Source organism: Balaenoptera musculus, chromosome 1, assembly GCF_009873245.2.
Source record: "Balaenoptera musculus isolate JJ_BM4_2016_0621 chromosome 1, mBalMus1.pri.v3, whole genome shotgun sequence".
NCBI lineage: Eukaryota > Metazoa > Chordata > Mammalia > Artiodactyla > Balaenopteridae > Balaenoptera > Balaenoptera musculus.
In genome coordinates, this window is record NC_045785.1 from 28,903,519 (window position 1) to 28,930,685 (window position 27,167).

The 27,167-nt window shown below is 34.9% G+C and overlaps 1 protein-coding gene and 1 pseudogene across 2 annotated transcripts in view; one reads left to right on the top strand and one right to left on the bottom strand.

The window, feature by feature from the left end:
- AGO3 (argonaute RISC catalytic component 3) overlaps positions 1–27,167 on the top strand; it is a 119,184-nt gene that overhangs the window by 48,620 nt on the left and 43,397 nt on the right. For both annotated transcript variants that reach the window (XM_036869187.1, XM_036869194.1), the window contains exons 6-9: positions 19,864–19,998; positions 24,179–24,266; positions 24,394–24,541; positions 24,969–25,088. In XM_036869187.1, coding sequence (XP_036725082.1) covers positions 19,864–19,998; positions 24,179–24,266; positions 24,394–24,541; positions 24,969–25,088 — 491 coding nt within the window. The remainder of the gene's footprint in view (positions 1–19,863; positions 19,999–24,178; positions 24,267–24,393; positions 24,542–24,968; positions 25,089–27,167) is intronic.
- On the bottom strand, positions 10,956–11,041 carry LOC118887501 (annotated as a pseudogene).

Consider the following 27,167-nt stretch of genomic DNA (forward strand, 5'->3'; position numbering starts at 1 on the left):
GTAGGTTCAACTCTTTTATCTTTTTTTTTAATCTGTCATTTTATTTTCTTTAAAAAAAAATTCCATCCTACTTGCTCCTTACTGTGCCTTTTGTGATATAATTTTTACCATTTGCTCATTGTAGTTTAGTCTTCAGTTTTAAATTTGAAAAAGTCTTTTTCTTCCATTTCTTTCATGAGTTCTCAGTGCTTATCTCATCTTCTCTTAACTGTTTGTCTTTTCCCTGAGTTCTTAAATTTCTGCTCTGAGATCTTTCTTCATAGCTGCATTAAGAAGTTTTGAATTCATGTTAAAAAGTAGTGTTATAATTTTTTATCTACTTCGTGGTGGTATTTTCTCTTGAGTTTTCTTTGTCAGAGATGTTGTGCTGCTTTTTTACATTTTTTAAATGGTATTTTTGTATGGATACTTATCACTTTTGTTATTCATATTTGAATGAGTTGAGTTTTCCCAAACCACCTATTAGAAGAGACTGGAGTGGGAGAGGGAGGTGGGACAGGACATCAGGAGCAAGGTGGTTTTCCAGGTTTCTCTGCTCAAGGCCTCTGTCCTCTGTTGTTTTGATGGGTTCTTTCTTCAAAATAAAGCACATCTCTTTTGCCCCTGAGTAATATATGTTTAAGGAGTTTCTGCTACCAGGGGAATTCAGCTCCTGCCTTTTAAAGTGCCTGCTCAAACATTAGCAATTAGAGAATTTGTGAAGGGTACATGGTAGTTCATTGTACTATTCTTTTAACTTTTCTCCAAGCTTGACGTTACAGAGGAAAAATGCATGCCTTGGTTTTAAAAGGGTAATCCTATCTGAGATCTGTCACTTCTAGTTCACCCTCTGCTCACTCTCATGACACTTTCTACACCTCCTTTCTCTACTTCCTTCTGAGATTCCCCCATTCAATCTCAGAACTAAACATGGCAGTTCCCACTTAGGATAGGACCCTGTCTCTCTGGAGTGAAAATTTACTCTTGCCCCACTAGGCTTTCTTTCATATTTCATGTCTTTCTCCCTTGCATAGGTTCTACTAGTCCCAAGTACTTTGGGCCATATTTACTTACAATTTGGCATTTTCAGGTTTTTATTGTCTCCTAGGTTCATTGAAGATGTAGGGGTTTTTTTCCTTTTCTTTCCTCTCTTTTTTACATTATCTTTGTTGCTCTGTATTGAGTTCTAGGAGGAAAGTGGGAAATTTTGGAAATAAATTGCTGCTATTTTCCTACTGGAACTTAAAGTTCAGCTTTGGATATTACTAAAACATAATTTCTAAATAGCCCATTGGTCAAAGAAATCACAAATTTTAAATATTTTGAACTGAAGAGTATTGAAAATAGTACATATCAGAATTGGTATGATTAGCTAAAGCAATGCTTAGAGAGAATTTAAAACCTTAAATGCCTATTAGAAAAGAAGAAAAGCATCAATTACCTGTACATTCATCTTAATAAGTTAGAAAAATAACATAATTAAATGCAAAGAAAAATAGAAGGAAATAAGAGTTAAAAACAGAAAATAATGAAATAGAAAACAAATTTACCTCTATCCTGTAGGTAGGAAGACTTCAAAAGTTTTTAAGAAGGATAGTGACATGATCATATTTGTTTTCCAGAAAGAGACCTCTGGCAGCAGTGTGGAGAATAGATAGAGGAGAAAAAAACTAATCTGAGAAGCCAGTTAGGAGGCTTTTTCAATCACTAGTTCAGGTAAGAGATGGTGATGGTCTAATGTGGGATGGAGAGGAAGGAACATATTCCAAAGATTAAGTTGAAAAAATAGGTTTAAAAACCATGTCCAGAAAAAACTTTGGGTATAGTTACTGGTACATGGAACTGATTGGAAATGAATAGACCAGGAGGTTTACTAGGTTTTTGAAGGAATTGGTTTTTGGAAGTAAAGCTACAATCTTAGTGTATTAGGTTCAACCAGAGAAGCAGAAACAGTAGGAGACACATAGAGAGAGAGAGTGATTGGGCTTACACAGTTGTAGGGGCTAGCTAGTCAAGTCTGAAATCCTTAGGGTAGGCTATCAGGAAGGGCAGGCTAGAACACATGGGTATGGGCTGTAACTGCTGTCCATAGGTGGAATTTCTTCTCTCTCTTGGGGATACCTCAGCCCCGTTTTTAAGGCCTTTCAACTGACTGAATGAGGCCAACTCAGATTGTCCAGGATAATATCCCTTTAATTGCATCTATAAAATACCTTCACAGCAATACCTAGATTAGTGTTTGATTGAATAACTGGCAAGTAGTAGCCTAGCCAAATTGACATATTAAAAATAAAAAAACAAAACCCCATACCTGGCCTACAGAATTCTATGATTATTCAGTCTTTGAAACAACCTTCATATTCCCAAACCTTCAGTGACTGTGCTAGCTAACTGTGCTAGCTTTTACAAACTAGCTTTCAAGAAGGGCATACTCACCAACATACATTCAGAATAGTGACTCATTCATATCAGGTATGAATGATAATACTGAATATGGGAGGTAGGTCTGCTGTTGCTGGTTAGCTGGCAGTATATACCATGTATAAATATATCAAATGTAAATATGTCTAAAGCTTGAGGATTCTATGGAACATACGGACAGAGTCATCTAGTATGTAGTTGGAAATGCAGATGTGAAAATCTGTAGTGGTGTGAGCTAAAAGTAAAAGTTTTGGGACTCCTTAGTATATAAATCCATATTTGAAACTCTGAAAATGGAAAAACTTTAGAAATAGTATTTAGATTGAAAACAGGAATGAAAAGGATAGAGCCATGGAGAATACTAGCATTTAAGGAAGGAAGAGGAACCAGTGAGCAATTAATGATTATCACAGGCAGTATGAGAGCCAAGAAATGGTGTCAATGAAGCCAAGGGAGGAAACATATTCAGAGAGTAGATTTTACAGTTAAGCAACAGAGCTTTTGCAGTAAAATCAAGAGTAAGACAAGGATGTCAGTACTATGATATTTAGTCACTATTGTGTTTGCTAACTTCTGTTCTTCTTACAGGTTTCAGTCTACATGTTACTTCCTTGAGAAGCAGTATTTGACACCCTTCTTGCCCCCCATCCAGCCATTCCCCCAAGTCTGAGTTAGGTATTTCTCTTATGTATTCCCATAGTACAGTATACTTCCCCTGTAATACCATGTGTCACCTTGAATTATAAGTGTTTATTATTCTTTGTCTCCTGTTAGAATGAAAGCTCCATGAAGCTAGGGACTGTCCATCTTATTCACCAGTATACCTCCATGCCTGGCGCAACTCTCGGTCATATTAAGCGAGGAATGAATAAATAAAACCAAGAACATGGAGGAGGAGTATCTAATTGAGCCTGGAAAGTTAGAAAAATATTTGTAGAAGTAAATGATGTCTTAACTGAGCTTTAGAAAATGTGATGACATTGAGAGTTTGGGTTGAAAAGGGGATACACAGGAATAAAAGATTTCTGAGAGGTCTCTAAAATATAAAACTTTATTGAAAGATATAAGTGAAGATCTGAATGAAAGAAATATATTAGGCTTATTGAGAAGACTCTGTTTGATAAGATGTCAACTCTCCCAAAATTAATCTGTAAATGCAGTTTTAAGTAAAATCTCAATTGGGTATATAGTGAAACTTGATAAGTCAATATTAAGATTTATATGGAAAAAATAAGTGACGATGAAAAACCTATAATTTTAAAGAAGAATAAAGAGGGAGGAATTGCCCTCCTTATGTTAAAACTGTAACAATTTTAGCACACTTTTTAAACTGCAGGGACAGACAGATTAATGAAGCAGAATATAAAGCCTAGAAATAAGCTCTGTGTGTGTGTGTGTATGGAAACTTTGTTGATATTAAGGTGGCATTTCAAATCACTGAGGAAAGAGTAAAATGTTTAATAAATGGTGTTTATGCAGTTGTTAACTATATGAAAAAAATAATTAGACCCATTTCACATCATATCCCAAATTTATTTCTAGGTGGATTGTAATCTAAAATTTGAAAAGCAAAACTTTAAAATTCTTTCAGGGACTTCCCTGGCAGTCCGTCCAGTGGTTAAGACTCCACGCTTCCAATGTAGGGTGCGCAGGTTCCATCCCGGGTCGGGGAACTAAGATCCCATATGCCGTGGAGTATGGCCAAAATAAAAAATAAGATAAGATTCATTCAGAGAAAAAGTAAGAGAATATCTCTAACATTGAACAAAAGGTAAAATGTATAAATCATAATAGAAAATACTGATAAGCTTGGCTCTGTCAAAATTTAAAACTTATTTGTTATAAATACACCATAAACAAATTTAAAATGCTAGAAGAATATTTACAGCATATATAACCAAGAGCTTTATGGGATATAAGGCAATCAGTACAAAAAAAAAAAAAAAGTAATTCACAAAAGAGGAAACACAAATGGCCAATAGAAAATCAGATTCTCAAATTCATTAGTAATCAGGAAAATGCAAGTGAAATCAGTACTGTTTCACACCTATCAGATTTATAAAAATTTAAGTCTTATATCAAATGTTGGTGAGGATAAAGTATAAGAACTATCATGCACTGTTTATAGGCGTATGATTTGATACAACTACTTTGGAGGCAGTTTTCAATATCCAGTAAAGATGAAATTGAACATGTCTTAAAACCCTTAATATACCATAGAGGTATCTTGCAAAAACTGAGACATTATTTGTGATAGCAGAAAATTGGGAACAGCCTGATTCCTGTCAATAACAGAATAAGTAAACATTGGAATAAGTACATAAATTGTTATTTGTGGTATACTATGTAACAGTTAAATGAATGAACCAGATCCACATGGATTATTATTGAAAACAATGTTGGGGGGATGATCAAATAGCAAAAGGTTATGTTACTACTTATGTGAATTTTTTGTTTTAAGTATATACTAGATACATACAAATGCAGTAAAATTATTAAAACATAGTTGATGGTGCTTTGTGACCACCTAGAGGGGTGGTATAGAGAGGGTGGGAGGGAGACACAAGAGGGAGGAGATATGGGTGTATATGTATACGTATAGCTGATTCATTTTGTTATAAAGCAGAAACTAACACACCATTGTAAAGCAATTATACTCCAATAAAGATGTTAAAAAAAGAAAACCAGAAAAAAAAAACCAAAAAAACATAGATGGGACAAATACACACCAGTTTCAGTATAGTGGTTCCCTTTAGGAAGAAAGAAGGAAAGAAGGAAGAGGAATGAAATAGGTTGGTTGGGATAGGGAGAAGAGATAGACCTATAAGGCTACATGTTTCAGGAAACATGTGACAGTATGTTTATTAGTGTGAACAAAGTGTGTAGATAATTTCAGGTGCCACTGTGAAGCAAAGAAACAAAAAGATCTGTGTTATCTTAATGAAATGAAATAAAACCTAAAATTTTATTTTATTTTATTTTATTTATTTATTAATTTTTGGCTGCATTGGGTCTTCGTTGCTGCGCACGGGCTTTCTCTAGTTGGGGCGAGCCGGGGCTACTCTTCATTGCAGTGCACGGACTTCTCCTTGTGGTGGCTTCTCTTGTTGGGATCACGGCCTCTAGATGCGTGGGCCTCAGTAGTTGTGGCGCGTGAGCTTCAGTAGTTGCAGCTCACGGACTCTAGAGCACAGGCTCAGTAGTTGTGGCGCACGGGCTTAGTCGCTCCTCGGCATGTGGGATCTTCCTCGACCAGGGCTCAAACCCGTGTCCCCTGCATTGGCAGGTGGATTCTTAACCACTGCGCCACCAGGGAAGTCCCAAAGCCTAAAATTTTAAATGGGTTTATTCTTATGAGACTGACATACTGCCTACTGTGCTAAGAAGGCACTTAAATGAGTTTATTTTTAAATTGTCAATAATATATAATGCTGCTGTGAAAAATAATGAGGGAAAATATTACACTGACCACCTTACTTGCTTATATTTCCTTTCTTGTTTGTGTGGTTTTGATTTTGCACCCCTTCCACTTGGTATATTGCACTGAACAAAATAGTCTTTATTGAACTTGAAATCAACCAGAGAAGATTAGTATTGAGCAATATAATGAGTACTAGGAGGAAGTACTAAGTGCAGTGGGACTGTGTAACAAAGGGATCCATTCTAGTCTCAGTGTTCAAGGGACTTTTCTCTGAGGAAGTGACAGGTGGGAGTGAGGTGAAATTTGTGGTGGAGATAAGCATGGAACAGTACTTTAAGAAAGCAAGCAATTTAATTCTAATTGTGTGACTTAATCTTGTCTTCAAAATGATTGTTTTCATGGTGTTCAATATCCTAACTCTCAACTATGTAACTTTAATGAATTTTACCAATCTTAGACACACAAAAAACTTTTTCACATTTCATTATCTCTGAAGTCAGGAGATGTCTTGCAGTAGATGGTTTGTCACAGTTGAATTGGCAAATTTCTCTTTTAGGAGACATACAATACTGATGTACCTTACCATAATTAGCATTTTAGAGTCAATGAAATGCAGAATATTTTTTTAGGTTGGCCTGCCTTTAGGCCTAACTCATTTGCAACTTGCATTTAATTTTTGTAATTATACATTTTAAGAGCATCAGAGTGAATCTGGGGAATTCCCTGGTGGTCCAGTGATGAGGATTCCGCACTTTGACTGCCGAGGGCGCAGGTTCAGTCCCTGGTCAGGGAACTAAGATCTCACAAGCCATGCAACACAGCCAAGAAAGAGTGAATCTGGTATTTATTAGTTGTATGTGCCTGAAGATATTTTTGTTTACCACAGGCAGAATGCTAAACATTTTACATTAATTACAGTCGACCCTTGTTACCTGGGTACCATGTATACTGAGGGCCGACTGTATTATGTCATTTTTTTATAAGGGACTTGAGCATCCACCGACTTTTGATATCCAAAGGGAGTCCTAGAACCAATCTCCCGCAGGAACCAAAAGACAACTGTATCTCCTATGAACTTCATCACAGTTGTACGAGTTAAGTGATACCCCCAACTGAAGTTTAGAGACAAAATCTCTAAACTTTGTCTAAAGTGACTTTCTCCCTCGAAATGTCACATAGTTTGTATTTTATATTTTTATTAATGTATTGATATATGTAATATAACCTATTAAAGGTATATTTAGATATAACTATATTTGAGGCACAATAGTTTATATTTAAATGATAGAGGTCAATTTTTCTGATTCCAGAGATTATGCCCTTAATATTCACAGCTCTTTACTGCATCCTTTAAGAGGCAAGATTCCTGGCAGACAAATCTCAGACCCAGGACATCTGAGTTGAGAAATGTGTTTTATTTTTATATACTTTATTTACTTCCTTGTGCTTTTCAGTAAAAAGTAGCTTTCTGTAAAACATTCACTATTTTGCTGCCAGAAGAAAGTAGTCATAATATATAAATGGTTGTAGAATTTGGTAATCATAAGTTATGCTGCTTAAGAGTCAAAAGTTCTCACTGAATATGCTTCCTTTGCAAGGAAAACAGATTTCTAATAAGTAATTTATTAATCACAATATTAGTGTTGCTTGCTTCATATGTTTGTCTTAAGTTCAGGTATAAGATCCCTAAAGTTAAGAAATAATTTGATTTTTACAGTATTCAAATTAGTCCTCAGAAGTAGATCAAAGCAGAATATTTCTTTAGGGTGAAAGGGTCAGGCAGCAGGGCAGGAACTTTATCAGCACTGGTCAAGCTCAGCCAAGTAAAGATACCTGTATCAGACTTGTCTAGTCTATCCTCACATTAGAAAAAGAGTATAATGGCAGCCGGAATTTCAATGACAGTCTAATCAAATCTGTTTCTTGATCCATACTGCTTCAGTCTGATTGAGTATGTTCGTATTTGGTGCACAGCTGTCCTCTTGGGATCAGACTTCACTATCTGTATCCCTTCCTACCCCTCCCCCTTTTTTAGAAGTTTCATGAGAAAAGGGTACACAAGAGGCAAAAATTTTTGATGCCTTACACATTGGAAAATGTATCAACAAACCTGAATGAAAGTTCAGCTAGGTTTCTATGTTGGAAATAATTTTCCTTCATAAATTTGAAAGTGGTGCTCCACTTTTTAAATAGCTTTAGTGAGGTTTTGTTTCCCTTGTATTACTTTACTTTCTGGAAAATTTACTTACCTTCGTCTTCTTAACCCCCTTCGCTTTTTAAAATTTCTAATCGTTCTTTTTTATTTCCTGAATGTTATTTTATAGTAGCATACTATTCTTGTTTCATATATGGTAGTATCTTCTCTAAGCTCACTGTAGATAATTTATTTTGGAGTTTTATTTTTCTTACACATGCTTATGCTTCCTCCAAATTTTTGTTTGTTTGTTTGTTTTGATCATTATCCTCCATTTTGGAAGCTTCCTTCAAGTGTATAGTATCCTTGATTATTCATGATGCATTGGGACTCTAAAACACTGACTAGATGCTTCGAATTCATCAGTGGAGCCTGTTTACTTTGAGCTTTATCATAGGGTGATTTGATCGGGCTGATGTTGGGGAACCTATAATGTTAGTTTATCCTTAGGTCTTTCCCTTTGCCTGGTCAAATTACCCAAAGATGAGCCTTCCAAACTCCTGCTTGAAGGGTAATAGTCTTCATTACCTGCGATCTGGAAGCCAAGTCGGGGATTCTGGCTTGGGGAATGTCTGCATTCAGCATTTAATATTTATAGTCATTTAATTCCTTGTTTTGGGTACAGTCCTGTGCCCTTAATTGTGCCTGACATCCTCCCTCCAAAAGTCTTTTACTTTTTCCAGAGAATAGACCTACAGTTTATGCCAGGATAAAGACGAGGCAGTTGTTCCGCAATGTGAATGGAGCTGAACAAGGGACCTAGGATTCTACCTGCTTCTCAAACAGCTTTCCTCTTCATTTTTCTGCACTACCCCCATCCTTTTATCACCAGTTTCAGAGGTACCTAGTACTGCCATTTCTCACGCCTTCTGAGGATTCTATCTGCTATGTCAGTTACAACTTGTCTACTCACTTTTCATCTTCTAAAATGTTGGTGCATTTTCTGTTTTCTGTTCTCCCTTCCTTCTAGGTTTATGTCTTTTTTCTTTCTTTCTTTCTTTCTTTTAATTCCTTACCATAGTTATAGTGGAGTTTGAGGAAGGAATGAAATGAGCTGCTTGTGGTTCCTCTGCCATCCTAACCCAGGATCTATTGTTAAAAGGCAGAGGCTTTGTCTGAGTCATCTTTAAATTCCAACCCACAAAGGAGTCCCTGATATAGTAGGTACTTGATGAATGTTTAAATGGACGGTTAAGTCTTGTTTTACATCTGTAAAACTCAGTAACAAGTTTGTGCTAGAGGCCTAGTTTCTTGCCATCTGGACCTCTCAACAGGGCTGGTTAAGTGTCGTCATGATATTGTGGCTGGCTTCCTCTGGAGCAAGTAATCCATGATAGAGCAAGGCAAAAGCTGTAATGACATTAAGGCCTAGCATTGAAAGCTATATTCTGCCAGTTTTGTAATGTCTTATTAGTTATATAAACCAGTTATATTCAGTGTAGGAGAGACACAAACGTGCAAATCCCATGAGGCAAGACTTATTATTAGGGACCGTCTTGGAGGCAGGCTAGCACACACAGTTTCTATCTTAAGCTAGAAGAAGAACAAATTAAACCCAAAGTAAGTAGAAGGTAAGAAATAATAAAGATCAGAGCAAAAATTAATAGAAAACAAACAGTATAGAAAGTGAATGAAACCAAAAGTTAATTCCTTTTAAAAAGCTAATAAAAATTTTAAACTCCTAACAAGACTAATCAAGAAAAATAGAAAAATAAAACAGATTACTAGTGTCAGGAATGAAAGAAGGGGTTATCACTAAAGATCCTTCAGAACTGAAAGATTAATAAGGGAATGTTAGGAACAAATTTATACCAATTAATTTGATAAATGAAACACAACTTTACAAAAATTGGCTCAAAGAAAATTGGAATAGCCTTGTATCTATTAAGGAAATTAAATCCATAGTTCTTTCTAACAAAGAAAACTCCAGTCCCAAATGATTTCGCTGCTGAATTTTATCTAACATTTAAGGAAAAATAATACCAATCTTTCACAAATTCTTTCAGAAAACAGAAGAAGAAGAAAGGCTTTACAACTCAATTTTATGAGGCTAGTATACCCCAGAATCTGACACCTGACAAAAACAATGTAATCCTCTCAACAGACAGAAGAATCATTTGACACATTTTAACGTTTTCATGATAAAAATTTACAGACTAGCAGTAAAAGGAAACTTCTTCAACCTGATCAAAGCATCTAGAAAAACATACAGGCATCATCATACTAAATGATAAAAAGAGTGAATGATTTTGCCGTAAGATTAAGAAGAAGGCAAGAATACTTGCTCTCACTACTTCTGTCTAACATTGTGCTGGTGGTCCAAGAAAAATAAAGGCATAATATCGTAAAGGAAGTAATACAACTATCTCAGTTTGCAGAAGACATAATTGTTTATGTAAAAAATCCTAAGAAATCTACCAAAAAAAAAAATCCTACTAGAATTAACAGATGAATTTAGCAAGATCACAAGACACTAGTTGCATATATAAAAAGAAAATACTAGCAGTATAATAAATAATACCCAGCATTCAACAATTAGAAAAATGAAAAACACATGTACCATTCATAATATCAAAAAATGTAATATTTAGGAATAGATTTTAAAAGAGATGTACAAGCCCTCTACACTGAAAGCTACAAAGCATTCCTGAGAAAGATAGGAAGATATAAATAAACAGAGATACCATGTTCTTGGCCCAGAAGCCTCAAATTCTTAGGATGTCCATTATTCCCAAATTGATCTGTAGACTCAACACAATCCCAGAATCTCACCAGCCTTTTTTTTTAATAATATAAATTGACAAGCTGATTCTAAGATTTATATGGAAATGCAGAGAACCTAGAATAGCTAAAACCATTTTGAAGAGGAACAGAGTTGGAGGATTCATAATCCCTGATTTGAAGACATGCTATAAAGCTACAGTAATCAAAGATGTGATATTGGGGTTAAAGATGGACATACAAATCAAGTTACAGGATAGCTATAGATACTACGCTTGATCTTAGCCAAAAGGCTAAGAAGTGATTAGAATAGCTACAGAAATAGACCCACTTATGTGGTTGATTGATATTTGACAAAGGGGCCAACATTCAATGGGAAAAGAATAGTCTTCTCAATAAACGATGCTAGAACAGCTGAGTATTTGTACGAAAAAAAAACATTAAAACTGAGAAATTTGTAAGAAAAGAGGAAAAATATTCATGTCCTTGGAGTAGGCAAAGATTTCTTAATATGTTGGAAACCTCATCTAAATGAACACCTCTTAAGAACACTGTTAAGATGAAAAGGCAAGCTACTGCTGGGAGAAAATATTTGCATAACATATCCTAAACAAAAGATTTGTGTCCAGAATATATGAAAAACTTGCATAACTCAGACAATTTTAAAAAGTGGTCAAAATCAGACATTTCACAAAAGATTATGGGAATGGCCAGTAAGCACTTGAGAAGATGCTAAACATCATTGGTCATATGGAAAATGTAGGTAAGAACCACAGTGAGATATCACTTCACACCTAGATTCGCTAAATCAAAAAGACTGGCAATACTAAGTGTTGTCAAGGGTGTGGAGCAATCAGAAGTGGTAGGAGTATAAAACTGTACAAGCACTTTGAAAAATATTTTGACAGATTCTTTTTTTTTTTTTTTTAATATTTGTTTATCTTTGGCTGCATTGGGTCTTCGTTACTGTGCGCGGACTTTCTCCATTTGCGGCAGGCAGGGGCTACTCTTCGTTGCAGTGGCTTCTCTTGTTGCAGAGCACAGGCTCTAGGTGCGCGGGCTTCAGTAGTTGTGGCATGTGGGCTCAGTAGCTGCGGCTCGTGGGCTCTAGAGCACAGGCTCAGTAGTTGTGGCACACAGGCTTAGTTGTTCCGCAGCATGTGGGATCTTCCCAGACCAGGGATCGAACCTGTGTCCCCTGCATTGGCAGGTGGATTCTTAACCACTGCGCCACCAGGGAAGCCCTTGGCAGATTCTTTTAAATTTAAACATTTTCTTGCCATGTGTCCTACCAGTTCTATTCTTAGGTCTTTCCCCAAGAGAAATGAAAAAATAGGCCCATACAAAGATTTGTGCATATGTGTTTACATGTTCATAATAATTAGGAACTGGAAACAACCCAAATGCCCAGCAACAAGTGAACTGAGAAACAAGTTGTGATTTATTTATACAATGAAATACTACCCAGCAGTTAAAAAGAACTAACTACTAATTTATACAATGGTATGGATAAATCTCAAGTAAGATGTACAAAAAAGCTAGACAAAGTGGCGTATACAGTATAATTCCATTTATATGAAATTCTGGAACCATTTATTCTATTATGAAACGAATCAGATCAGTGCTTGCCTGTGGCAGATGTGACAGAAGCTGATTGCATAGGGGCAGGAAAGTACTTTCTGGGGTGATGACAGGTTCTGTCTTAATTGGGGTGGTAATAGCATAGATGTATATACGTTTGTCAAAATCATTGACCTTTACAATTGAAATGCATTTTATTGTATGTAAGTTATACCTCAAATTGTTTTTTTTTTTTTGAAATGAGATATCATTACACATCCACCAGAAGGGCTAAAATTCAAGTCTAACGATACTAATGGTGAAAATTTGGCACGACAGTGACTCTTAAATGCTGTTTGTGGGAGAGTTATTTGTTAAAACCACTTTGGAAGAGTTTGACATTATCTAGGAGTGATAGACATCCTTAATGACTCAGCAGTTCTACTCAGATATTGCCTTTTCTATTAGAGAAATATATGTGTGTACGTATATCAAGAAGGCCACCTAGGGACTTCCCTGGTGGTCTAGAGGTTAACAATCCACTCTTCCACTGCAGGGGGCACAGGGTAGATCTCTGGTTAGGGAACTAGGATCCCGCATGCTGTGTGGTGCAGCCAAAAAAAAAAAAAAAAGGCTATCTATAAGAATATTCATAACCTTATTCTGATAACCAAAGGAAAGTGCCAGCATAAACTGTCCACCAACATTAATAATCAGGTTTTTTGTTTGGTTTTGTTTTTTGCCACGGGGCAGCTTACGCCTGGGATCCTTAGTTGCCTGACTAGGGATTGAACCTGGGCCCCTGGCAGTGAAAGCACCCAGTCCTAACCACTGGACTGCAAGGGAATTCCCTGTCCATCAACATCAGAGTGGATAAATTGTGTATTTCTTCAACAGAGTGTTAGAGCAATGAAAATGAAGAAACTAGTTACATTTAATTAATACAGATGAGTTAGAAACAATGTTTAGCAAAAGACTCAAAAAGATTACATGCTTTGTGTTTCCAGTTACATAACATTCAAGAACTAGGAAAACTAAATTGTGGTCCTTAGTGATCTGTACTTATGTTGTAATTCTATAAAGAAAAAGAAGTGATTACCATAAAAGCCAGGATTTTGGTTACCTCTAGCAGAGAGAGGAGAAGTTAAGGTTGGGAAGGGGATAGGGAAGAGGTTTCTAGGATACTGGCAATATTTAGTTCTTGATATGAATGTTGGTTATGTGGATATTCACTTTATAATTTGTTTAGTGACACTCTAGTAAATATGTGATATTTTATATTAAAAATAGAAAAAGAAAAAAGCAATCCTTTCATCTATCAATATCTCCTGAGTACTCTGTTAATATTATTTTGCTAGGTAATAATAGACATGCCAAGATGTTTAATGTGGCCTCTTAATTGCTCACTATTACCATAAAAAGGCATTGTATAATAAGTTTCTGTTCTTACATCTTCAGAGCAGTGAAAGTATACATATAAAATTGAGGCACATAACCTCTCAGGAGGTTAAAGTATAATTGTAGTTATGTTTTTACCAGGATCCAACATTATTTACTGCTTTATTTTATACTCATCAGTTGGACCTGGGCTCATTTTGGTACATGTAGTCCTAGTTATCTTAAATATGGCAAATATTTATTATTTTCTTTTTTCACATCTGTTATTTTAGCTGCGTCCTAACAAAAATTTTCAATTTTGACACAGTAAAATGCAAATTCAAGAATCCTAATCGCTTTTTCATGGAACATTCTCCCATCAGCCTCTTCAAGGAGTTAGTTTACATTGACAAAATGATTTTGCCTAGAATTAAAACCTCAGTAAATCAGAGAGCAAAAGACATGAGTAGACAATTCTTCAAAGATGAGAAAAAGAGCTCTGATGAGCTCCTGCCATGTTCTGGGCACAAGTAGGTACCTTATATTGAATCTTCACCCTAATGCTATAAGTACTAGATGTTTTTCTAATTTTGCAATGAACAAATTATGATTTCTCTGAATTTCAAGTCTGGATCTAGAATTAAAATCTATTTCGGGGCTTCCCTGGTGGCGCAGTGGTTGAGAATCTGCCTGCCAGTGAGGGGACAGGGGTTTGAGCCCTGGTCTGGGAAGATCCCACATGCCGCGGAGCAACTAGGCCCGTGAGCCACAACTACTGAGCCTGCACGTCTGGAGCTTGTGCTCCGCAACAAGAGAGGCCGTGACAGTGAGAGCCCTGCGCACCGCGATGAAAAGTGGCCCCCGCTCGCCACAACTAGAGGAAGCCCTCGCACAGAAACGAAGACCCAACACAGCCAAAAAGAAATAAACTAATTAATTAATTAATTTTTTTAAAACCCTATTAAAAAAAAATCTATTTCATTTCCAAGCCTATCCTTTTCTCATTATTCTAAATAACACTGCTACCCATGAAAAGAAGAAAATAAACCTAATTAAAAAAATAAGTAGGGCTTCCCTGGTGGCGCAGTGTTTGAGAGTCTGCCTGCCAATGCAGAGGACACGGGTTCGAGCCCTGGTCTGGGAGGATCCCACATGCCGCGGAGCAGCTGGGCCCGTGAGCCACGGCTACTGAGCCTGCGCGTCTGGAGCCTGTGCTCCGCAACAAAAGAGGCCGCGATAGTGAAAGGCCCGCGCACCGCGATGCAGGGTGGCCCCTGCTCGCCACAACTGGAGAAAGCCCTCACACAGAAACGAAGACCCAGCACAGCCAAAAAAAAAAAAAAAAAGTAAGTGATGAAAGATTAAAGGATACATTTCCAACAGCAGCAAACTTTTTATCAATTATTAATAAATGAGTTATAAAGTATCACAAGACCTTAATGAAATTGGAATGACCTTAATAAATTCAAAGATATTATGTTCATGAATTGAAAGACTATCCCACTGGTATTCTATACATCTAGTCTATTTTGGTAAATTTTTTTGCTTTAGTTGTGTATTATACATATCTAGATAATGGCAATCTAAGTAGTTGGTAAGATCGCATTTTCTACCAAACTCCTCTCAAGTTTTTTGCTTCTCAATTTTATTTATCTGAATTCTAACACCTGCCCATTAATTTTAATTACATGCATGTAGTACAAATTTATCCATTTGGCTGGTGTTTAAGTTGTTTTCATTCTTTTTACCATTATAAACAGTGCTACAATAAGCATTCTCATTCATGTTGCCTTTCACAGATACGGAATTTTTGTAGAGTATATACTCCAATAGAGTGAAATTGTTTTTTGGGTTTTTATTAATTTATTCCTTCATTCATTCCTTCATTCATTCATTTATTTATTTATGGCTGCATTGGGTCTTCGTTGCTGCACCTGGGCTTTTCTCTTGTTGCGGCGAGGGGGGGGCTACTCTTTGTTGCGGTGCACGGGCTTCTCATTGCGGTGGCTTCTCTTGTTGCGGAGCACGGGCTCTAGGCGCGCAAGCTTCAGTAGTTGTGGCACGCGGGCTCTAGAGCATAGGCTCAGTAGTTGTGGCACACAGGCTTAGTTGCTCCCTGGCATGTGGAATCTTCCCAGACCAGGGCTCAAACCTGTGTCTCCTGCATTGGCAGGCGGATTCTTTTTTTTTTTTAATTTATTTAATTTATTTATTTTACTTATATTTATTTTTGGCTGCGTTGGGTCTTCGTTGCTGTGCGCGGGCTTTCTCTGGTTGCAGTGAGCAGGAGCTGCTCTTCGTTGTGGTGCGCAGGCTTCTCATTGCAGTGGCTTCTCTTGTTGAAGAGCACGGGCTCTAGGCACACGGGCTGCAGGAGTTGTGGCTCGCAGGCTCTAGAGCACAGACTCAGTAGTTATGGTGCACGGGCTTAGTTGCTCCACGGCATGTGGGATCTTCCCAGACCAGGACTTGAACCTGTGTCCCCTGCACTGGCAGGCAGACTCAACCACTGCGCCACTAGGGAAGCCCTGGCAGGCGGATTCTTAACCACTGCACTACCAGGGAAGTCCTAGAGTGAAATTGTTGAGTTGAAAATTATGCTCATCTTCAAACTTACTATAAATTACCATTTGTTCCTAACTGACTGCATCAGTTTATATTCCTACAGTCTGTATGAGAGCTTTCTTTCTTCAGTCTTCCTTTGGCTTGTTGTCAGCTTGTGTTATCGGTCTTAACATTTTTGGCCAGTCTTGATTGGTGTTAAATGATAGCTTGATATAGTTTTTGTATATATTTCCTCAATTACAAATAAGATAATTAGTGAAAATTTGTTTTTTGACATTTAGATTTTCTCTTCTATGAAATGCCTAGTATCCTTTGCCACTTTTCTTGTTTTATCTTGATTTATAGGAACTTATTATATATTCTGGATAGTAATCATTAGTTATATGTATTACACATATCTATAGCCTGTCTTTTTTTTTTAGCTTTGTTTATGGTATTTTTTTATGATAGTTTTTATATCTTAAGAAATTCTTTCTTGCCTCCAAGATCATAAAGATGTTCTATATTTTCCTCTAAATGTTTATTTTTCTTTTCATGTTCAGTTCTCTGAATAGGAATTTGTTTTTGTATATTGTATAAGGTGGGCTTTCAAGTCTGTTTTACTGGTCTGTGTGTCTGTCCCCACAGTCTCTTGACTTGAATTGGATTATAACAGATCTCGATGAATGTTAGAGCAGACCTTATTCTTAAAAACTATCTTTGCTATTCTTGTTTCATTTCTCTTTCATGTTAATTTTAGTATCAGCTTCTTAAGTTCCAGAGGTCAAGGGGGTTATATCCTATTGGTATTTTGATTGAAGTTGCCTTGAATTTGCAGATTAATTTACAAATAATTTATACTAATAAGGTATATACTCCATTTATTTAGATTTTCTGTAGTAGTAAAGATACCTATTACTTCTATAGGTCTTAGGCATCTTTTGTTCAGATTTTATCTCGTGTCTTATGTCTTTTTTGTTGTGATATTAAGTGGTATCTTTTTTAAATTATATTTTAAGTTGGGTGCTAATGTATAAGAATGTAATTTTATTTTTATATGTTGATCTTAAATCTAGCAACCTTACTGAACTGTCTAATTCTATAATTTATCTATAGATTATTGGGTTTTCTCTCTAGACAGTCATATTGTGAAGAATAATAATTTTGTTTCTCCCTTTCCAATCTTTTTACCTTTTACTTCTCTTAGCTTGCATTCCTGTGCCAGCTAGCACTTTCTATTAAATGAAGTTGAATTTACCATAGATTTTTGGTGGATAACTTTTATCAAATTGAGAAAGCTCCTTTCTAGTCCTGGTACTGTGAGACTTTTAGTTATGGTGCTGAATTTTATCTAATGCTTTTTTGAGGGTAATTATCTGTAGAAATGATTGTATGTTTATTTCCTTTAGTGTGTTAATGTATATTTTGTTAATAGGTTTTAAAATATTAAATGTAAATATTACTTTTTCAGTTAAACTCAGCTGATTTGTGAAAGGGAAAGAAGGAAAAAATGCATAAATATGTAGGTTTATAAAATGTTAAGGATTTAACCAAGGGATAGAGAGGCAGATCTTTGCTGATTGAAATTCATGCCTAATTCAACTGTACTCACTGATTTCATCCCATCTTTTGTAAGAGCTTTCCTTCACTAACTTTAATTTTTACCTCAGATGCCCACGTTGCTGTGGGGAAGATGGTGAACAGTAATGATTAGAAGAACAGTGGGATAAACACTAAGGAAAATTAATAGAATGTTAAACAGGATAAATAATGTTTGTTTAGTAGTTTCAACTCTGTGAGATAAGACACATTAGTTGTGAATGCTAGTATTATAATAATCCAGTGAAGAAAATTTACCTGTAGGATTAAAGGAAAGACAAAATAAGCATGTTAATTACCATGTATTTATTTTCCTTTATCCACTTTTTTTTTTTAATTAACACAGAAGCAATATGTGCTTATTTGGTATGTGTCCTGCCAGCCTTGTTTTAATGTACGACAATATTCTCACATTTTTTAATAGAAGAATGTAATGTATACATTTTTTTAAAGTACTGTGGATTTGAATAAGATACCCAGAATGCTAATACAGTCTTACCAGTCTCTCTTTTTTTAGTTAGTTTGAAATTGTGGAGGTATTTCTAAAGTTTATTTGGATGGAAGTACAAAATCAACATAACTATCCATCATGAGGGACATGAAGTAGGTCCATGCAATGAGATATCCTGCAGCTGTGAAAAAGAATGATATAGTTCCATATTAGTACATATAGATCTATCTCTAAGATATATAATGAGAAAAAAGAAATCAAAGGCCAGAATAGTGTTTCTAATGTTTTATCATTTGTGTTCCTTTTCATTAAGAGGGGAAGGGAATATATATTCACTTAATTACCATGCACCCAAACTGCAGAATAAAAAGATCTCTAAGACACATTGTTAGTTTTAAAAATAATAATAAAAGAAGTCATAGAACATTTATTATCTGATCTCATGTAAAAAAAGAAAGTTGTATATGCATTTTTATATCTAAGTGCATATTAAAAGAATAGGATATATACATACCTAAGTACTAATAATGGTTGCTTCTTAAAGATACTTGGAGACCAGAAGTCTTTACTGTGCATGTCTATATTGTTTAAATTTTTTAGGATGAGACTTCATTCATATATTATTTCTGTAATAAAGAAAAAGTAATATGTGCTCACTATTAAAAAATGAAGATTTAAAGATAAAGTCAAAAAGAAGAAAATAAAAAATATCTACAGTAGTCTTACTACCTGAAATAACTACTTAAAGCCTTGATAAATATCCTTCCAGAGATGAGGGACATTTTGTGGAAGACATTTAATCCTAAACCAAGGAGGATAAGAGAAAGAGCACCGCAGTAGGCATGTTTTTTAAATAAAAAACATGATAGCATGTAGCTTATTGTCTGTTTTGGTTTTACTTTTCACTGTATCCCCAGTGCCTTTATAGCACATAATAGCAGTCAGTAAGTATGTATTTAAGAAATGAGTGATGGTGGTCTACTAACTATTGGTTAGTAGAAGCTCTTCTAGTTCCAAAACCCAAGATTAAGAAATCATACTTGTTGGCTCTTGGAAGACTGCTGACTGTAGCTAGATAACATTGGGCAGATACACCTTACTATTACTACCTGTAGCTTGGATTAGCACTAGTAACATTTAATACCATTGTCTTCTCAAATCTGTGCAAAACAGGGAGAGCTCTCGCTAGAATAGATAAGCAGTCTAGGGTGGCACAAAAAGCTTTGTTTAAGAAATAATACCTAACCTTTTCTTCTTCTAAGGTGCTCTGGCCTTCTTTGTCCCCTTATAGACCTTGTTTCATAGCCAGAACACTGCTCTGTACATGTAGTAGGAAATGGAATGATTCAGTTACCCATGATAAGAGATAGATTATAAAAACTGTAATATTAGGCTTTTCTGTTATTGTGCTTGTCTTCCAGTCAAACAGTTCAAATTTAAACTGCTTAACTTTGGAAATATTTTTATATGTATATAGGTATACATAAAAGGGTAATTTTAACTCTGTATTAGTTAATTATCATGGAGCCCGAGATCAAGTTTTTGAGTTTTTTTAAAGGAAACATTAATTTGTACTATTTGTGTTTTTCTTCTTAGTTTCTGCCACTGCCTTCTACAAAGCACAACCTGTAATTCAGTTCATGTGTGAAGTTCTTGACATTCATAATATTGATGAGCAGCCAAGACCTCTGACTGATTCTCATCGGGTAAAATTCACCAAAGAGATAAAAGGTGAGTTAATTAGCATTTGGAACAACTTAACTATAAAATGCATGAATATAACAAACTTTCATTGGAATTTTTTAAGATATAAATCTGTTCATGTAACATCACCAGTAAAAATATGGACTAATTATAAAATGTCGCATTAAATTCATTACCATAACATCTTAGGTAGTGTTTCAATGAAAGAAATACCAAGTAATGGAATTAATATTGACACTAGCTAATTTTTTGTCAATACTTTCCCGTACTAGCTGAAGGTATAAGAGTATCTGTTAGGAAAATGCTTCTATGATACTGTTAAAAATAAGAAGCTTATTCCAAAAACATTGTCACTTCAGAACTGGAGCCATTCTTTGAATGTATTCTATCGATAATATAATGACTTCTTTATTTTTCTGAAATGATAGCAGAATATTTTATTCCTTTGTAAATTTATGGATATGGGACTAGCCTGTTTCATGTGTTGTTCTAGAGTTGAAACTTAGTAATTTCATATACATTATTCAGTTGACCATTGATCTTGACTATTTTATAGTTAGCAACTAAAATGTATACAGTGGTGTTGCATCGTATGTATATTTCACTAATACAAATTCATCTCTACATGGTCTTCCAAAGAGAAAAATTAAAAATTAATTTCAATTGTGTCCTAAAATTTATATTTTGTATATATTTATTGTTTATATAATTGTAGCTTTCTATATACATGTACACTTTTATGTGCAAACCCACACATAGTGTACTTTATCTGCAATTTAAGGGATTTTTCAAGAGTAATTTTGATTATGTAAAATTCTTGCCTTGTTCATGACTTTACAACCTAATCCTCATGTAAGATGTGACTCCACTGTATTTAGTTCTTTATTATTTAGACACAAAGAGAAATTAGATATTCTCTAATTAGAATGAATAGTATAAATTCTGTTTATACTAAATGTTAGATCTTAAATTGTCAGAAATAATTATGTCATTTTATTTTAAGGTTTTACCTATTTGTTACAGGCAATTTTTAGCTTGTGGTTTGAATGAAGCATTGAAGTTTGTTCTCTGAACATCTTTCAGTTCCCCAAATCAATTAGTATAGTTGAATACATCCTGCTTGCTCCAGTAATCATTTATTCTTTGCCATTTAGTAACCAGGAGAGAGATGGTTATTGTAATAAAACATTTAAAGGAAAATTCTTCCTGCTTTGAAAATAGGCATCCATTTATCTCAAGTTATTTAAGTGTCAGAATAAGAAAGTGTTATATATTCTTATATTGCAATCATACCATTGTCCTTTCATAATCTGTATTAACTGCACAGTGAGCATTGTTGGGAGGTAGTGCATTACCCACCATTAATATGTGATCATCTAAATGCCATGGTTTCCAGTGGAGTTGCTGCTTAGTTACCACCTCTGATATCATGAAGTCACTTACATTATTTTGCGGTAACTATGCAATCAACTCATATCACCACTCTATCACAGAAAATACAAGATGTACAGAACAAGGATTCAACTGCTGCCCGAAGAGCATGGACTCGATCTTAACTTCAACTGCTCAGGGGGCCAAAGAAATGACTGAAAAAATGACTAGAAAGCATTATAAAGTTGATGTTATAGTGAAGGTAAAGCCAAGTTTATAGGTTAAATATTTGATTTATTAAAGCCAAAAACATTTTTTGTTGGATGGAGGGTTTGGGGAGGGACCTGGGCAGAGAATTATCTAGTCCATTTTTTAAAATTTCAGCTTTTTGCTAACCCCTGGATTTGGATCTAATCCTTAGGCACCTATGACTGTAGATTTGGGGTAGAAAAATCTGAGTTGGATCTAACTGACATACTGATGATTTTTTCCTCCATTCAAAGTCAAGAAGGCTTTTTTTTTAAAGAGGACTCTTTAAAGTACGTCATGTATTCCTACCTCAGCTACACAAGAGAATCAAAGTTACATGTTTTGTATTATGTATTTGGGTTTAATTTTTAGTTAGCATGAGGAATTTGATGAAAATTGTTAAATAGTGATACAAAGTGTGCTATAATGAATAGATTTCCTAGTACAATATTATTTGGTTCTAGTTGAACTTTTTCCTAAATATTTAATGGTAACTTTAGGGTGGTTTCTTTGTACAGTAATTCATCATCGTTAAATAGCAGAAATATTGGAGGAAGTTTATGGTAAAAGTACCATATGTGTGTAAGAGTATCTATTTTATTTTACTTTTTTATTAATTTTTATTGGAGTATAGTTGCTTTACATCAATTTTATTTTTGATAAAAACTTATTTAGTAGGCTTGTAGAACCTTACTGATAATTTTTTTTAATTCAAGGGGAAGATTTGAAAACAAATTGCTAAGTGGTATAGATAACAGAAATTTGTTTTAAATTTTTCTATCGTGTTTTCCCCCTAAACAATATTTTTATATCTTGCTTACTTCATATTGTTGGTGTTTCCTTCTTAAAAGGCCTTCTCTTGGTAGTATTTTCTAGTCTTATTTATAGAGGCATAGTAAATGCTCGAATTGATCTGACATTTTAGTTTTATAAAGGTAGTTACTAATAAAACCTATTTCTCACTGATTCAATTAGGAGTAGTTCTTAAGAAAATCTCATACCAATCTGGTATAGTGACACTGTGTCCATTTAACATCTTAATTTATGCTGATATGTCATAAGAAAATATTACTATGATTGAACTTTGTGTTTGGTTCTGCAGTTAGTAGATATGAAAATAAGTTATACTGTATCAGGGTTTCTCAACCTTGGCACTATTGATATTTTGGGCTGGATAATTCTTTGTTGTGGTCGGGGATGGGAGGTAGTGCTGTCCTGTGCATTGCAGTATAATTTAGCAGCATCCCTGGATCCAAGCATTCCAAAATCTAGCATGTATTAGATGCCAGTAGCACCCCCAGTCATAACAATCAAAAATGTCTGCAGACATTACCAAACCTTCCCTGGAGGTCAGAGTCACCTCTGGTTGAGAACCTCTGCACTATAGGATACACAGATATAAAAGGAAAATAATACAAAAGTTTAACCGTAAATACTATCAGGGAACTAAAAGTTGTCCTCCACCTACCCTTTTTTAGATTTTCCTCCTTTGGAGTATAGGCCTTAGGAATGGAGTTGCTTATCTTTGACCAGTAGCCACTGTATCTGTTTGTTAACTCATCTCTAGGTAGCTCCAGGAGTATCCACTAGCCACATGTAGCTGTTTAAATTTTAATTTATTAAAGTTAAATTAAAATTTTAGTTTTTTAGTCACACTAGCCACATTTCATGTGTGCAGTAACATATTGCTGGTGATTTTAGCACAGATGTAGAACAATCCATCATCTCAGAAAATTCTTTTGTACACCACTGCATAGGAAAATTCATCCCAAAGAATTTCAGCCAGTGTTTTAAAAGCCCACAGCTTCACTTTCTAAAGCAGGCCTAGGATCCGCAAACCCCTAGGGTCCACAAATGGACGCACGGATCCACGAACATCTAAATTCATATGCTAAATTAAGTGTATGTTGCATTTTTCTGAGAATTTATTGCTTTCATCAGATTCTCAAAGGGATCATTGATTCCATAAGAAGGTCTGGATTACCTGTTCTAGGAATTATTTTGGTTGCATTTGATTTCTAATAGTAGTAAAAGAACTGTATCACTATATTATCCTTCAACAAAATTGTCACTCCACTTCTGTTAAAAGGGCCTGGAATTTTTTTTTTTTTTTCCTTCCTGCTTTAAAAATCTTTGAAGGACTTTCTTCTTCAGCTATATGAAATTTTGATCTTCAGTCAGTATGTGATTACTGGGCAAATGAGATATCACATACTTTGAAGGTTATAGAACATCTTGAGAATTATCATAACTCCCTTTGCTCCTTCCCTCGACCAGCATAAAAACCTGCATTATAAGCAGGGTTTTTTATTAATGGAGAACTTTATCCCTTGATATACAGGCTTTGCAAATTTTACACTATTTTTTAATAGCTTGATAGAATAGGGAAAAGGTTTGGAGTTAGGTCTCTCATGATTGTAACCGTTGTTAACAATGTTATATATAAAATCCTTTGTTAATATCACATTGCCTGTATCACAGATTTTCTGTTTAGAATTTGAGTTTTTATAGTAGTGAACAGGCTTTATAGTTATAAATATTTTACGTGTGACAGTTCTATAACCTCAGTTTTTCTTGTTGGGAACAGGTCTGAAGGTTGAAGTGACTCATTGTGGAACAATGAGACGGAAATACCGTGTTTGTAATGTAACAAGAAGGCCTGCCAGTCATCAAACGTAAGAAAAGCTGGTGTTTGTCAGAGCAGAGATGATGTGAGGCAGCTTGCTCTAGTTAGTAGATTGGGAGTTTTGCTGGCTCATAATGAGATAAGAGTTATTAATGTGTGTAATTTTTTTTTTCCAGCTTTCCTTTACAGTTAGAAAATGGCCAAACTGTGGAGAGAACAGTAGCACAGTATTTCAGAGAAAAGTATACTCTTCAGCTGAAGTACCCACACCTTCCCTGTCTGCAAGTGGGGCAGGAGCAGAAACATACCTATCTGCCACTAGAAGTAATGTGTTTAGGCTGCTTATTAATACCCTCTTATTCATCGTTCTGTTGGGGTTTTTAATGACCTATAACTTACTTCATACTCTCACATTTATTTTGGAGACTGAACTGTTTTTAAATTTCCTTTTATTCTAAATTTTCAGCTATAAAATAATATGGGAAAAAATTCATCCACAGTCCTACCACTTTAAATGTAACCACTGTAAGCATTTTGGTACACTTCTTTTCAGCCTTTTTATGCAGTGTACATTTTACCTAATTATAATCATACTGTAAAGCAGTATTGTTTACTGCTTTTTTACTTAACATGATATTAAACAGAAGTGGTTTAATGGAGTAGATATTAAAATTTAATCTCACATATAATTGGCGCTCAGAATTTTAAGAAAGATGTGTATATCTAGTACAAAACTTTTTTCCATTTGTAGGTCTGTAATATTGTGGCAGGGCAACGATGTATCAAGAAGCTAACGGACAATCAAACCTCCACTATGATCAAAGCAACAGCAAGATCTGCACCAGATAGACAAGAGGAAATTAGCAGATTGGTTAGTACTTAATCCTAGAAATGAAAATTAAAAACATATTAGGATGAGCTCTAAAGAACCATGTCCTTATCAACTCATACCTTATTACCATTTCATGGGCTGTCAGAATTAAAAGAGATTATGGAAGTAATCTAGTGGTATTCTAGGGGTGAATCTTAGTGGATTCTATGAAAAGGGTTAGATCCTTCTAATTTAACCCCAAGCTCTTTAATTAGATTCAGAACAGATACTCTCAGAACTAATGTTTCAGTTTAGCAAACTGGACCTTCTTACCTTCCACCTAAAAGAGGAAGAGAAAAGGAAGAAAAGTCAAAGTTTTATGACTAGCAATGGTGAGAGTCTTAACACACAAAGTAGGATGGCTTAGCTCCATTGTAAACACTGGTAACCGTACAGGATGAATAAAGAAATATAAGACAGCTCCAGCCATATGGGATCTCTAAGCTGTCTCCTTGTTCTAAATGGGGAGAAAAGAGACATCAATACTACTTTTAAAACTGACGGAATTAAGGCAAAATGAAAAATGAAGGCAACTGGATCTTATCTTACTCTCTTCTTGAATACCATGTAAATTGCCCAAGTGAAGAGAAAAAAATCTAGAAATAAGAACATTACCCAAAACAACTTAATAACACTTTCAAAAGCAGTTTTAGAGATTGTTGGAAAAGCGTTACAGAACTGGCTCTTTCATTTTGTAAGGCAATTACCAAAAAAAAAAAAAAAAGACCTTTTTTTCCCTTACAGTTTGTAAAGAGTAAGTTATTACATGATATTTAATTAGGAAAATACAGGCTGGTTCTCATCATGGATTTTTCTCTGATCTACTATGACAAAATTTTAAAACCTTTAAGAGACTAGAACCTCTCACTATCTCTATAAAATCTCAGTAACTAGTTCTAACTCATTTATTACAGCTCTTCTGTTCAGAGAGATGATATTGTACAGTGATTGAAAGCACAGGCTTTGGAATCTAACGACTCTGGGTTCAAAGTCTAACTTCTTTACTCACTCACTGTTACTATTATTGTATTATTATAATTATAGCATCTGGTAGGCTGGTGCAGTGATTGAGAGTAGGAACTCTAGAATCAGAATGTACATGGTTTCAAATTATATATCACTTGCTCAGCTATATGGTTTTAGGCCAATCATTCAACTTTACTGAGCTTTAATTTTATCCTCTGTAAAATAAAGATTATAAAAGACTTACTTTACAGTCATAGGTTATTGTGAAAATTAATTATAAAACATTTAGCACCAAGCACATCACCTAGCAACTCCTGGTAAATAGTAGTTGTTGTTATTGATGGTAACCTTACAGAAAAAAATGGCATTTAAGCTTGAAGAAAAGATACATTAGTTAGATGCATTAATTAGATGCCTAATTTAGAAAACAAATTTTCCTGCACATTGTGGGGAGATTCTTTTTACATATTTAGATTGTACAGTGTTTTTTAATAGAGTGTTACTCAAAGAATTGAACGTTGCCTTTTTTTGTAACCTTGTTTGACCTTTATCCTGAGACTAAGTAAATATGTTTTGAAAAACACATTATAGCACACTATGAGCATGAATTACACTTTTGAGATTCAAGTCTACACTGAATTACAATAAATTCTTTATCTTTGCATGTATTGGTATATTACATAAAGATTATACTCTGTATCTCATACTGGCTTTCTTTTCTGTCTCAAGTGTATCTCTTAAGTAAATTTTATAATGTGCTGTGTTTTATCTGAAAATATTCAAGGAGATTTTGTATAACTTGTAATCCATTAGGAACAAAAGCCTTAGGATTATTGATATTTGCTGTCGAGAGCTGCATAAAATAAATTTCAATAGTATATATCCAGATCCTCTAATTAGAAGTAATTAACCATTTTTAGGTCAGGTATTGGGTTGGCCAAAAAGTTCATTCGGGTTTTTCATTAAGATATTAGGGGAAAACCCATACGAACTTTTTGGCCAACCTTATATTTCTCTTGCGGTCTCTCAACCACCCTCCCAAAGTATATGAGGCTTAATCATATAAAGTTACCATTTTCATGAATCATAAATAGTTGAAATTTCTTATTATGC